The 14,735-nt window shown below is 45.0% G+C and overlaps 1 protein-coding gene across 1 annotated transcript in view; it reads left to right on the top strand.

Moving 5' to 3' along the window:
- LOC106570183 (protein Jumonji) overlaps positions 1-14,735 on the top strand; it is a 95,202-nt gene that overhangs the window by 36,165 nt on the left and 44,302 nt on the right. The window contains exon 2 of the mRNA XM_014142229.3: positions 4,379-4,502. Coding sequence (XP_013997704.1) covers positions 4,379-4,502 — 124 coding nt within the window. The remainder of the gene's footprint in view (positions 1-4,378; positions 4,503-14,735) is intronic.

Below are 14,735 nucleotides of genomic sequence, written 5' to 3'. Positions count from 1 at the left end.
TGGGGAGGTTCCAGATGCTAAAGGGTTCACAAGTTGATATGGAGTTTCTTTTTGGCGTCTATTAACAGTCTCTACTGGCGCGTGTTTACAGTGTGATGAGGGAGCCAGCGTGTCGTCTGATGTAGAGTGGCTCCGTCTGCTGTGACAGACGTCTGTTTGGGACTACCCACCTTTAGTCTCTGTATGGGACTACCCACCTTTCCCATCCTGGCTCGTCTCAGTGGGAATGTTAAAGGAGTAGAAGCTCTTGATGTCGTTTAGAGGATCCTCCGTGTGTCTTTCTGTTCGCTGTGTTTGCCAAGGTGGAGCACTGTGGCATGAAAGGCAGTGTGTTCTGAGTCCCTTTGGGGCCCCTAAAATGTGTGTGTGTGTGTGTCGCAGAGCGTGCTGTGTTCCAGTCGGGCTGCTCCAGTAGACACAGAGGCCCCAGCGCTCATTAGCAGGCTGTGGGTTCCCTGCGGGAGTTGGGTGTCAGTGGGCAGGGGGTGTCAGCTCAGTGCTGCGTGTTGTCTCTGTGGTGGTGCCAGCACCACAGCTCTCATCTGAGCCCCGGCCCTGCTCTGCCAGCATCCCGACTCTCCCTCTCTGAAGAGGCCTAGCATCCCTCTGTCAGTCAGTCAGCCCCCTCGACTGACTGCCTGCCTGCCTGCCTGCCTAACTACCCACTCATGCGTCTCTCTGCCTACCCACGTCAGTCAAACTGTCGGTTGTGCCATTTGACAGAACCGGCTTTACTTACAGCAAAGGCACAATAGTAATGTTGGATTTCCATACCGTTTTTGGTCGGATGAACATGTTGTGATGTATGACTCAGTAGGTCTGAGGGTTTAGAGAGGAGCTGAGACCTAGTTATGAGTGTAAGGGGTTTAGCCCTTACTTAGCAGATGGGCAGGGCTGCATGTCTGTTAAGACCCGCGATCCGCAGAATAAAGTCCCATTTTAAAAGATGTAACAGTGCTGAGTTGTTTCCGTAAAGGGTTGTGAACCTTTTTGACTGCTTTCGCAGTTCTTTTTCTGTTGACATTTGACGTTGTAAAAATACATTTGAAACATTTGTTGCGTCTCTTCAGGGCTCTCGGCTAATGATGGTCCAGCACTCCGCAGTTTACAACGCTGCGTCACTACATGTACGGAGATGAGGAAATCACTCTGGCAGTCTGCCAGCCTCCAAGAGGAAGAGAGGGAAAAAAATATTTTTATAATAATTCATGCAAATTCTTGGTCAGCTCTGAGTGCAAAGCCAGAGGTGTTGTGAGATATTGCATGATAATCAAAGTGTTGGTGGAGGTTAGACTGTCAATAGACTGTCTCCACCTGATGAAACGGAGGGGTGACAGCCATGTTTCTCTACCGACACACACACACACACACACACTCGACTGTCTTTCGCTGATGCTGTGCACCACCACTCCTCATTACACTTAGCTTCGACTGACAAACACGCAGGCTGAGATATTGCAGTCGAAGCTAAGTGTAATGAGGAGTGGTGGTGCACAGCATCAGCGAAAGACAGTCGAGTGTGTGTGTGTGTGTGTCGGCAGGGAAACATGGCTGTCACCCCTCCGTTTCATCAGGTGGAGACAGTCTATTGACAGTCTAACCTCCACCAACACTTTGATTATCATGCAATATCTCAGTGAAGCCCACTACTGATGATCACTACAGGGCAATTCCACAGTGACTTTAAAATGTATGCCTAACAAAAAAACATTTGATTTCAAAGTAAACAATACACAACTCTATGGACAATGATTAATTTGAACAATTTACACAGTAAAAAAAACATTGATTTCAATTTTACTGGAAACTGTGCAGATGCAAAGTTTGGTAACATAATTACAGTAAAATCTCAATTTTATTCTGTTACCAAACTTTATCTGTACAGTTCTTCCTGTGTGTTTTGGTAAAAGTGGAACTTGTTCATAGAGCTCTATGGTTTGCTAAACTTTGAAATCAATGTTTTTTTTGTTTGATATACATTTTCAAGTGAAAGATCTGAGAGTAATTCCGTTACCATGGAATTGCCCTACAGCTATTTCAGTAGAGATCCAGCGTGTTTGTTCACTCTTGTTTTAATCTAATTTCCTCATTAGTGTTGTTACACATCAAACATTAACCTAGTACAACTGTGTAGGATGCGGCGCTGTACTGTGAGGGGAAGCAGGGTTATAAGTGTTATACAGTAAATCTGCTCTGTGTAGGAAGCAGGTTATTTCTGTACTCAGACACTGGAGACCTTAATAATGAAGCATGTTGGAAAGTTAGTGTCCTGTAATGGAAGTCCATGTCACCGTACCATTCTTCGGTCTTTCCTGGCAGTGTACTGCTGTAACTATCGCTGCTTCATTGACTGTCCATCCACAAATGGTACAGAGATGGAAGGTTTATTGTCAGATGAAATGGTCCTGTAGGAAAAGGAAGTGGTGTGTTTAAGATGTCTGTCACCCTGATTTCAATAACATCCTCTGTCTGTCAGCCAAAGGAAACTACTGGAACCTCAGTCATACTACACAGCCATATTCTCCCTATTAATAAATGATTAGGCTTTTACTGAGTTACAGTTCATAGAAGGAAATCAGTCAATTGAAATAAATTCATGAAGCCCTAATCTATGGATTTCACATGACAGGGCAGGGGCGTAGCCATTGGTGGGCTTGGGAGGCCATAGGCCCATCCACTTGGGAGCCAGGTGCAGCCAGTCAGAAATAAAAATTCCCCACAAGGGCTTTATTACAGACACAAATCCTCCTCCGCACCCCCCTCCACCTCAAGCAATCTCGCAGGTGAAGAAGCCGGATGTGGTTGTCCTGCGCTGGTGTGGTTACACGTGGCCTGCGGTTGTGAGGCCAGTTGGATGTACTGCCAAATTCTCTAAAATGACGTTGGAGGCGGCTTATGGTTGAGAAATTAACATCCAAATCTGGCAACGGCTCTGTTGGACATTCCTGCAGTCAGCATGCCAATGGCACGCTCCCTCAACTTGAGACATCTGTGGCATTGTGTTGCAACAAAACTGCACATTTTAGAGTGGCATTCTATTGTCCCCAGCACTGTGTAATGATCATGCTGTTTAATTAGCTTCTTGATAGGTGTGGCATATCAGGTGGATGGATTATCTTGGCAAAGGAGAAATGCTCACTAACAGGGATGTAAACAAATTTGTGCACAACATTTTAGAGAAATACACTTTTTGCGCGTATGGAACATTTCTGGGATCTTTTATTTCAGCTCATGAACATGTGACCAACACTTTACATCTTGCGTTTTTCTGTTTTTGTTCAGTGTGTGTATATATGAACAAATATACAGTTGAAGTTTACATACACCTACAATCTTTACATACGATCTTTGTCCCCATGTGCAGTTGCAAACCGTAGTCTGGCTTTTTTATGGCTGTTTTGGATCAGTGGCTTCTTCATTGCTGAGTGGCCTTTGAGGTTATGTCGATATAGGACTTGTTTTACTGTGGATATAGATACTTTTGTACCCGTTTCCTCCAGCATCTTCACAAGTTCTTTTGCTTCTGTTCTGGGATTGATTTGCATTTTTCTCCCCAAAGTACGTTCATCTCTAGGAGACAGAACGAGTCTCCTTCCTGAGCGGTATGACAGCTGCGTGGTCCCATGGTGTTTATACTGTTGTACAGATGAACGTGGTACCTTCAGGCGTTTGGAAATTGCTCCCAAGGATGAACCAGACATGTGGAGGTCTAAAAAAAAAATTCTGATGGTCTGATTTCTTTTGATTTTCCCATGATGTCAAGCAAAGAGGCACTGAGTTTGAAGGTAGGCCTTGAAATACATCCACAGGTACACCTCCAATTGACTCAAATGATGTCAATTAGCCTAACAGAAGCTTTTAAAGCCATGACATAATTTTCTGGAATTTTCCAAGCTGTGTGATGGCACAGTCAACTTAGTGTATGTAAACTTCTGACCCACTGGAATTGTGATACAGTGAAATAATCTGTCTGTAAACAATAGCTGGAAAAATTACGTGTCATGCACACAGTAGATGTCCTAAACCGACTTGCCAAAACTACAGTTTGTTAACGAGAAATTTGTGGAGTGGTTGAAACACTTAGGTTGGAGTCATTAAAACTTGCTTATGTGAACTTCCGACTTCAACTGTAAGTAGGAAATATGTCATGCTTCTTCTGAAGGACCCAAAATATCATGGTTTTGTTCTAGTTTCGCAAGGAATCACCTTTCTGTCTTCTGTGGGTCATGGTTATGTTGTGAGAAACATGGTGCATTTGGTGCTACTTGTAATGCTTTTTGATCTTATGCTAATGTACGTGTTATGCTAATGTGTTGTCATCTGCTATGCTGTGTTATGGTAACATCCTATTGCTAACCAGTTGTCCTTTTGTTTTTAGGATGACATAGATGGGATCCCCTGGTCAGAGGAGAGGGATGTGAGGAAGGTGCTCTATCTCTCCCTGAAGGAGTTCAAGACTGCTCAGAAAAGGCAGCTTGGAGATGGAACCAAATACACAAATGGTGAGTTTCTCCAGGGACTCTTCTCTCCACCACTGACCCAGTCAGCCTTTTGTCTGGATGCTCATAGACCTGTGATGGGCTACTGTGTTTAGTTGTTTACATTTACATTTACGTCATTTAGCAGACGCTCTTATCCAGAGCGACTTACAAATTGGTGCATTTACCTTATGATATCCAGTGGAACAACCACTTTATAATAGTACATCTATCTTTTTTGGGGGGGAGGGTTAGAAGGATTACTTTATCCTATCCCAGGTATTCCTTAAAGAGGTGGGGTTTCAGGTGTCTCTGGAAGGTGGTGATTGACAGCTCCGTAGGCAAGCACCATGGTCTTGTAGCAGATGCGAGCTTCAACTGGAAGCCAGTGGAGTGTGCGGAGGAGCGGGGTGACGTGAGAGAACTTGGGAAGGTTGAACACCTGCGGCGTTCTGGTTGAACGCCTGCGGCGTTCTGGATGGGTTGTAGGGGTTTAATGGCACAGGTAGGGAGCCCCGCCAACAGCGAGTTGCAGTAATCCAGACGGGAGATGACAAGTGCCTGGATTAGGACCTGCGCCGCTTACTGTGTAAGGCAGGGTCGTACTCTGCGAATGTTGTAGAGCATGAACCTACAGGATCGGGTCACCGCCTTGATGTTAGTGGAGAATGACAGGGTGTTGTCCAGGATCACGCCAAGGCTCATAGCACTCTGGGAGGAGGACACAATGGAGTTGTCAACCGTGATGGCGAGATCATGGAACGGGCAGTCCTTCCCCAGGAGGAAGAGCAGCTCCATCTTGCCGAGGTTCAGCTTGAGGTGGTGATCCGTCATCCACACTGATATGTCTGCCAGACATGCAGAGATGCGATTCGCCACCTGGTTATCAGAATGGGGGAAAGGAGAAGATTAATTGTGTGTCGTCTGCGTAGCAATGATAGGAGAGACCATGTGAGGATATGACAGAGCCAAGTGACTTGGTGTATAGCAAGAATAGGAGAGGGCCTAGAACTGAGCCCTGGGGGACACCAGTGGTGAGAGCACGTGGTGCGGAGGCAGATTCTCGCCACGCCACCTGGTAGGAGCGACCTGTCAGGTAGGACACAATCCAAGAGTGAGCCGCGCCGGAGATGCCCAACTCGGAGAGGGTGGAGAGGATGATCTGATGGTTCACAGTATCAAAGGCAGCAGATGGGTCTAGAAGGATGAGAGGAGAGAGAGTTAGCTTTAGCAGTGCGGAGAGCCTCCGTGACACAGAGAAGAGCAGTCTCAGTTGAATGACCAGTCTTGAAACCTGACTGATTTGGATCAAGAAGGTCATTCTGAGAGAGATGGCAAGAGAGCTGGCCAAGGACGGCACGCTCAAGAGTTTTGGAGAGAAAAGAAAGAAGGGATACTGGTCTGTAGTTGTTGACTTCGGAGGGATCGAGTGTAGGTTTTTTGAGAAGGGGTGCAACTCTCGCTCTCTTGAAGACGGAAGGGATGTAGCCAGCGGTCAAGGATGAGTTGATGAGCGGGGTGAGGTAAGGGAGAAGGTCTCCGGAAATGGTCTGGAGAAGAGAGGGGATAGGGTCAAGCGGGCAGGTTGTTGGGCGGCCGGCCGTCACAAATCGCAAGATTTCATCTGGAGAGAGAGGGGAGAAAGAGGTCAAAGCATAGGGTAGGGCAATGTGAGCAGGACCAGCGGTGTCGTTTGACTTAACCTCTATGGGCTAGGTGGGACGCAAGCGTCCCACCCGTGGTGCACTCCATCAACAGCAGGTGCATTTCAAGAGCGGCAAATTTGAATCCAAATAAATGTCAAAATTCAAATTTTTCAAACATACAACTATTTTACACCCTTTGAAAGATAAACATCTCCTTAATCTAACCACGTTTTACGATTTCAAAAAGGTTTTACGGCGAAAGCATAAATTTAGAGTATGTTAGGACAGTACATTTACAAGAGTTGTGTGTAATGTTTTGTCAATTCAAAGACAGGGTCACCAAAACCATAAAACCAGCTAAAATGATGCACTAACCTTTTACAATCTCCATCAGATGACACTCCTAGGACATTATGTTAGACAATGCATGCATTTTTAGTTCTATCAAGTTCATATTTATATCCAAAAACAGCGTTTTACTATGGCATTGATGTTGAGGAAATCGTTTCCCTCCAATAACCGGCAGTCAAGTCAGCAACACAAATTAAATAATTAAAATTAGAAAACATTGGTAAAATATTATGTCATTTAAAGAATTATAGATTTACATCTCTTGAACGCAATCAACTTGCCAGATTTAAAAATAACCTTACTGGGAAATCACACAATAATCTGAGCACTGCGCCCAAAAAAATACGCGTTGCGATACAGACAAGCCGTCATGTTGGGGAGATCTAAAATCGAAAATACTATGTAAATAATCCATTACCTTTGATTCTCTTCATCAGATGTCACTTCCAGGTATCACAGGTCCATAACGAATGTAGTTTTGTTCAAAAAAGCTCATCATTTATGTCCAAAAATCTCCGTCTTGTTAGCACATGATCTAAGCCCGCCGGACTTCACTTCATGAACGAGGGGAAAAAATATATTTCAGTTCGTTCAAACATGTCAAACGTTGTATAGCATAAATCATTAGGGCCTTTTTTAACCAGAACATGAATAATATTCAAGGTGGACGAATGCATTCTCTTTTATAACGTATTGGAACGAGGGTACCCAACATGAACTCGCGCGCCAGGTGTCTAATGGGCCATCATCGTTCCATGGCTCTTGTTCGGTCAGATCTCCCTCCAGAAGACTCAAAACACTTTGTAAAGGCTGGTGACATCTAGTGGAAGCAATAGGAAGTGCCAAAATATTCCTCAGCCCCTGTGTTTTTCAATGGCATAGGTTTAAAGGTAATACAACACATCAGGTATCCACTTCCTGTCAGAAAATGTCTCAGGGTTTTGCCTGCCAAATGAGTTCTGTTATACTCACAGACACCATTCAAACAGTTTTAGAAACTTTAGGGTGTTTTCTATCCATATATAATAAGTATATGCATATTCTAGTTACTGGGTAGGATTAGTAACCAGATTAAATCGGGTAATTTTTTTTATCCAGCCGTGCAAATACTGCCCCCTAGCCCTAACAGGTTAACAAACGAGGATCAGATGTCGTCAACCTTCTTTTCAAAATGGTTGACGAAGTCATCTGCAGAGAGGGGGGGAAGGAGCTTCCTAGGGTTAGAGGCAGATGCTTGGAATTTAGAGTGGTAGAAAGTGGCTTTAGCAGCAGAAACGGAGGAAGAAAATGTAGAGAGGAGGGAGTGAAAAGATGCCAGGTCCGCAGGGAGACTAGTTTTCCTCCATGTCCGCTCGGCTGCCCGGAGCCCTGTTCTGTGAGCTCGCAATGAGTCGTCAAGCCACAGAGCAGGAGGGGAGGACCGAACCGGCCGGGAGGATAGGGGACATAGAGAGTCAAAGGATGCAGAGAGGAGGGTTGAGGAGGCAGAATCAGGAGATTGGTTGGAGAAGGATTGAGCAGAGGGAAGAGATGATAGGATGGAAGAGGAGAGAGTAGCAGGAGAGGGAGAGAGCGACGGTTGCGACGGCGCAATACCATCTGAGTAGGGGCAGAGTGTGTAGTGTTGGAGGAGAGCGAGAGGGAAAAGGATACAAGGTAGTGGTCGGAGACTTGGAGGGGAGTTGCAGTGAGATTAGTAGAAGAACAGCATCTAGTAAAGACGAGGTCAAGCGTATTGCCTGCCTTGTGAGTAGGGGGGGACGGTGAGAGGGTGAGGTCAAAAGAGGAGAGGAGTGAAAAGGAGGCAGAGAGAAATGAGTCAAAGGTAGACGTAGGGAGGTTAAAGTCACCCAGAATTGTGAGGGGTGAGCCATCCTCAGGAAAGGAACTTATCAAGGCGTCAAGCTCATTGATGAACTCTCCAAGGGAACCTGGAGGGCGATAAATGATGTTAAGCTTGAATGGGCTAGTGACTGTGACAGCATGGAATTCAAAGGAGGAGATAGACAGATGGGTCAGGGGAGAAAGAGAGAATGTCCACTTGGGAGAGATGAGGATTCCAGTGCCACCACCAGATGCAGATGCTCTCGGGGTATGTGAGAACACGTGGTCAGACGAGGAGAGAGCAGTAGGAGTAGCAGTGTTTTCTGTGGTAATCCATGTTTCTGTCAGCGCCAAGAAGTCGAGGGACTGGAGGGTAGCATAGGCTGAGATGAACACTGCCTTGTTGGCCGCAGACCGACAGTTCCAGAGGCTGCCGGAGACCTGGAACTCCACGTGGGTCGTGCGCGCTGGGACCACCAGGTTAGAGTGGCAGCGGCCATGCGGTGTGAAGCGTTTGTGTGGCCTGTGCAGAGAGGAGAGAACAGGAATAGACAGACACATAGTTGACAGGCTACAGGAGAGGCTACGCTAATGCAAAGGAGATTGGAATGAAAATTAACTAAACAACTGGGGAAGCGAGAGAGCAGGGCCTCCCTCACTAACCATTCACTGAAACACTCAAATATAACTTTTCCAACTTCCACTTTAGAAATTATAATTGATGTAAACTACAGTGGTTCAATGTTTCCAGGAATAGGCTCAAACTTAGTTTATTCAGCTTGATAACTTGGTAAAGTATTCTTCCGTGAAACCCACCCAGTGCACTGTATCCTATGACGCCGTAGCTAACTAGCATCCAATAACACACGGTTAGCACCAATACTTGGTTACAACAAACTAGCAATGGATCATTCGTGTCCGTGTCTAGTTCCTTTCATAACGCAGAAGTAATTAAACGTTGGCTAGCTAACACAAAGTCAGTCCTGCTAGCTACACAAGTGGACTACACAACTCGAAAGTTCAGAAAGTTAAGCTTACGTTGCAAAAATCTTATTGACTAAAAATGATACAGTACTGCTAGCTGGCAGAGTTGGCTAGCTAGCAGTGGCTGCGTTTGCCTTTATCTTTGATACAGAGACAACTATGTAGCTAGCTAACATTACACTAATCAAATTGTTCCGTTGTAATGTGTTTAGTTTCTACAGTACTGCTAGTTGGTAAAGTTGGCTAGCTAGCAGTGGCTGTGGTGTTGTGGTGTTGACGCGTCGCTGCGAACGAATACAGCTGGCTAGCTAACCTTGTTATTTTCTCAAAGTTAGTTTCTCAAAGCTACACCTTTAGCTACACCTTTATCCTTGATACAAAGACAGCAAAGACGACTATGTAGCTAGCTAGCTAACATTACACTAATCAAATCGTTTACAGGGGACTAGCTAACATTACACTAATCAAATCGTTTACAGGGGACTAGCTGAAAATGTTCTGGATAGTGACATGTTTAATATGGAGTTATTTCAGAGTGAAGGTGCTTTGGTAAACACAATGAAACAGAGACGATGCTGCAGGGGTTTTTCTAAGCAGGTGCAATATAAAGTCCATGGAGCTCAGTGTGTGTGTGTACACCCAGGATAAAGTCTGGTTTGTGCTAGCTGATGCTGCTTTGTTTGACACCTTCGCTGTGCTTCAATCCACTCTGCTCTGTCTCCTCTCTGCTTCATAACCACAACCAACTAGTAGATTAAACTTCACACAGGCCTCTGAACCTATTCTCCGCTGTCACTGACAGTCCAGAGACTGAGGGGGAGCGAAAGGCCTCTGGAGGTTCACACTGTGCTATGCAGGCAAGGGGAAGCTTCAGTTTAGATCTAGGTTACAGGCTCTGTCGCACACAGACTGCACTGTACCGGCTGAAACTGTCCTCTATTTTGGAGAATCAGTCAAACATCCACTACTGTGATGGTAGTGTTCTCACCCCCTCCTCCTTCTACAGTGTTGTTGGTCTCTTAGAGGGGGTGTGTCTGGCTGGCTGTCTGGAGCCAGCTGCCTGCAGACACCCATGGATCCAACAGCAGAGGGAAGGGACCAACCCTGCAAGGCCCTAAGCGTGTCAGACCCCCGGCCCCCTGTCTATCTCGCAATCATACCATCTCCCAGACCACTTTACCTCTCACTGTTGGCAGGCGTCCATCTCTTTTCCTCTTTCTCTCTCTGCATTATTGAACTAATTACGTGATGCCCTTCTGCGTCCCATTCCTTTCTCTCTCTCTCGCTCGCTCTCTCTCCTTCTCCCTGTTATTCCTTCCTAGATGGAAGGCATCATTACATCAATAGGCCTCTGGTTACTGCTGCTCAGGAAGCTTTCTTCCGGCTCCCCTGCCCTCAATCTCCCTCTCCATATCGCTCCCCCCGTGGTTCTCAGAGGGCGTAGCTCAGTTCCATTGATGGAACTACTGTCTGCGTTGGAGCTGGTGAATGGTAGTGACTGTCTTCCCCATAACACCACTGGCACCGGCTTTGTCCTGTCTGTCCCTTAGCACTGACCACTGAGACCTCGGGATGGAACTGTGGCAGTTTTGGCTAGAACATAGTGGCAGAGGGCACAGTGCCTTGTTCATAAGGTTGGCCTTCTCTGAGAGAGAGTGTAACAGACTGCCAATCTGCAGCATGTTATTCTCACATGCCACATCCACTGGACTTGTTATGAACTTGTTATTTTTTCAATATATTTATGATATTTTCTGAGGATGACAGTGGGAAGGATGGAGGTGGTGTCAAAAAGCAGTAGGCCAAAGTCGAACCTATGCCAACACTAGATGTGTGCCAGAGGTGACTGTAGCTTAGACTGCTAGACCAGACTAGGCCACATAGACGTATTATTGGGTAGAGCTTTTAATTTGACTCTTAGTACTCGCAGACATTACAGTTACTAAATAGGATCTCTGTCTCCTTCGGTCCAGGGTTAAATTGTGGTTGGGACAGCCATTTAAACAAAAAAAAACGTTTGTTGTCCTATTGTAGTGCTGTCTCCTAGCATTCCCCTTTCAGTATCCCATTCTATTGTCAGAAGTGGTTGGAAATGAATTCAAATGGGGTAAAATCCCAAACGTCAAACACATTGTTTATTTTTATATACACACTATGGTCCCAATCATACTGTGTCATAAAAGCTTTGAGAGAAAAAAATAATATTGTTACTAGCCACAGTTATGACAGCCACAGCACACAGTGAGTGAGCTAGCAGACCCTAAGCTTGCTCCATTAGAAACCGCATTATTCAGTCGTAATCACTCTGTTTGTAAAGGTGATTAATCTGAAGTAATGCCACTCTCCTGGCTGTTAATATTTTATATCTGCCTCTGGGCTTCCTGTCTGCATTACTCCACCTCCCACTAATGGGCTACACTCTGTGGCTCGCTACGGTACGCACCCCCTCACCTCTCCATCTCTCCTTCCTTCCATCTCGCTCACTCTCTCCAGAGAGCAGGAGGAACATAGCAAGGCGATGGGCTTAGTTAAGCACGCATAAATCTGATTAGACCCTTACGGATCAGCCGACATCCTCCTTCCCAGCTAGGCCTCACTGGGACCAGGGGAAAGAGTTTAGGCCCCAGCCCAGTGTGGCTCCCTCCATGACTGCCAGTCTGCATCCCTATCTCCATCTTCCTCACTGCCCGGCCCCTCACAATGGCACTGATGTGAGACCGACATGTGTAAAACAACTCCGAGGAGAGAAGAGGCAAGATGGCCCCTTGCCAGGCTGTTTATGTTCAGTATGAGTATTATCCCAGTGACATACTACCACTGATTAGCGATGCGCAGATTAGTGTAGATGAATCTGGAGAATGCTTTCTTTGAGTTATTGGTGTCTTTTTTTATCAGCTTCATTATATCTGGAAAGTGTTCTTTAAAGTCATTCAAAGCCAAAGCTCTAATTTAGATTATTTCGAAAGGATGATTTAAAAAGGTACATTTCAGGGAGGTGTTCCACCAAACAACCTGCAGGTCAACGGCGTGACAAACTTCACTGTCTTGAGTGTAACTGCTCTCGTCATTGTTATCATGTGTGGCCCTTTGTGCCTCCAAGGAGGCCTAAATCAGTGAATCATGAGAGCATATAAAGACTTGGGGCCTAAAGTGTCTCTCTGCCAGCTGAACACCCTACTAACCCTGAATATATTTTATATATATATACACAGTTGAAGTCGGAAGTTTACATACACCTTAGCCAAATAAATTTAAACTCAGTTTTTCACAATTCCTGACATTTTAATCCTAGTAAAAATTCCCTGTCTTAGGTCAGTTAGGATCACCACTTTATTTTAAGAATGTGAAAACTCAGAATAATAGTAGAGATTTTTTTTTTTTTTTCAGCTTTTATTTCTTTCACCACATTCCCAATGGGTCAGAAGTTTACATACACTCAATTAGTATTTGGTAGCATTGCCTTTAAATTGTTTAACTTGGGTCAAACATTTCGGGTAGCCTTCCACAAGCTTAATAATAAATTGGATGAATTTTGGCCCATTCCTCCAGACAGAGCTGGTGTAACTGAGCCAGGTTTTAGGCCTCCTTGCTTGCACATGCTTTTTCAGTTCTGCCTGCACATTTTCTATAGGGATTGAGGTCAGGGCTTTGTGATGGCCACTCCAATACCTTGATTTTGTTGTCCTTAAGGCATTTTGCCACAACTTTGGAAGTATGCTTGGGGTCATTGTCCATTTGGAAGACCTGTTTGCGACCAAGCTTTTACTTCCTGACTGATGCCTTGAGATGTTGCTTCAATATATCCACCTAATTTTCCATCCGCATGATGGCATCTATTTTGTGAAGTCCCTCCTGCAGCAAAGCACCCCCACAACATGATGCTGCCACCCCCGTGCTTCACGGTTGGGATGGTGTTCTTCGGCTTGCAAGCCCCCCCACCTTTTTCCTCCAAACATAACAATGGTCATTATGGCCAAACAGTTCTATTTTTGTTTCATCAGACCAGAGGACATTTCTCCAAAAAGTACGATCTTTGTCCATATGTGCAGTGGCAAACCGTAGTCTGGCTTTTTTATGACGGTTTTGGAGCAGTGGCTTCTTCCTTGCTGAGCGGCCTTTCAGGTTAGGTCGATATAGGACTAGTTTACTGTGGATATAGATACTTTTGCACCTGTTTCCTCCAGCATCTTCACAAGGTCCTTTGCTGTTGTTCTGGGATTGATTTGCACTTTTTGCACCGAAGTGCGTTCATCTCTAGGAGACAGAATGCCTCTCCTTCCTGAGCGGTATGACGGCTGCGTGGTCCCATGGTTTTTATACTTGTGTACTATTGTTTGTACAGATGAATGTGGTACCTTCAGGCGTTTGGAAATTGCTCCCAAAGATGAACCAGACATGTGGAGGTCTACAATTTCTTCTTCTGAGGTCTTGCCTGATTTCTTTTGATTTTCCCATGATGTCAAAAAGAGGCCCTGAGTTTGAAGGTAGGTCTTGAATACATCCACAGGTATACCTCCAATTGACTCAAATGATATCAAGTAGCCTATCAGAAGCTTCTAAAGCCATGACATAATTTTCTGGAATTTTCCAAGCTGTTTAAAGGCACAGTCAACTTAGTGTATGTAAACTTCTGACCCACTGGAATTGTGATACAGTGTGATAAGTGAAATAATCTGTGTAAACGATTGTTGTAAAAATTACTTGTCATGCACAAGGTAGATGTCCTAACCGACTTGCCAAAACTACAGTTTGTTCTAACAAGACATTTGTGGAGTGGTTGAAACACTTAGGTTGGAGTCATTAAAACTTGTTTACATAAACTTACGACTTCAACTGTATACACACACACCACACCAAACCTAAACCAGTCATTTCCCTGAGCACCTCTATGGTCTGACTCCTACTACCAGATCATGTTAGGAGCAGTTTACAGCCATGACAGGGTCTATGACTGGCCTCCTGCTGTCAGGTATTGACCTGCACTCTGTACAGACTTTAACTACCAGCTGCATGAGCGCCAAACAAGTTTTCAGAGGAAGCCAGAGCTCAACTCAACCATTCGCTACTATGTCATTATTACCATTCTAATTTATTTTCCTTTGACACCTGCTGTTAGGGGTTAGGGTTGTGGTTTGGGGTTGGCACATGATTTAAGGCGTCAGTCCTAAGGAATCTGATAGGAGGGTAATGTGTCAACTACAAATTCCAGTACCAGGTAGTAGACACTTTGTACTACCTACAAAGATTTTGTGGATTATAATTAATCTGTTTTCTTATTTGCCATCATTAATACTGTCTTGTTTGTGTCATTGCAGTGAATTCTGTTTCATTTGATCAAGAGGGTTTCACTTAGTTTTTCTGCCTTGGCTACTCCTCAATTATGTGCTCATTCATTTGACTTGAATGTCTTTTTGAGCTCTGCTCCTTTCTCCGGAGTCCTGACTTGTTCACT

This window comes from Salmo salar, chromosome 14, assembly GCF_965601325.2.
Source record: "Salmo salar chromosome 14, fSalSal1, whole genome shotgun sequence".
NCBI lineage: Eukaryota > Metazoa > Chordata > Actinopteri > Salmoniformes > Salmonidae > Salmo > Salmo salar.
The sequence above is the reverse complement of the archived record's forward strand: the minus strand, read 5'-3'. Positions and strand labels throughout refer to the sequence as shown.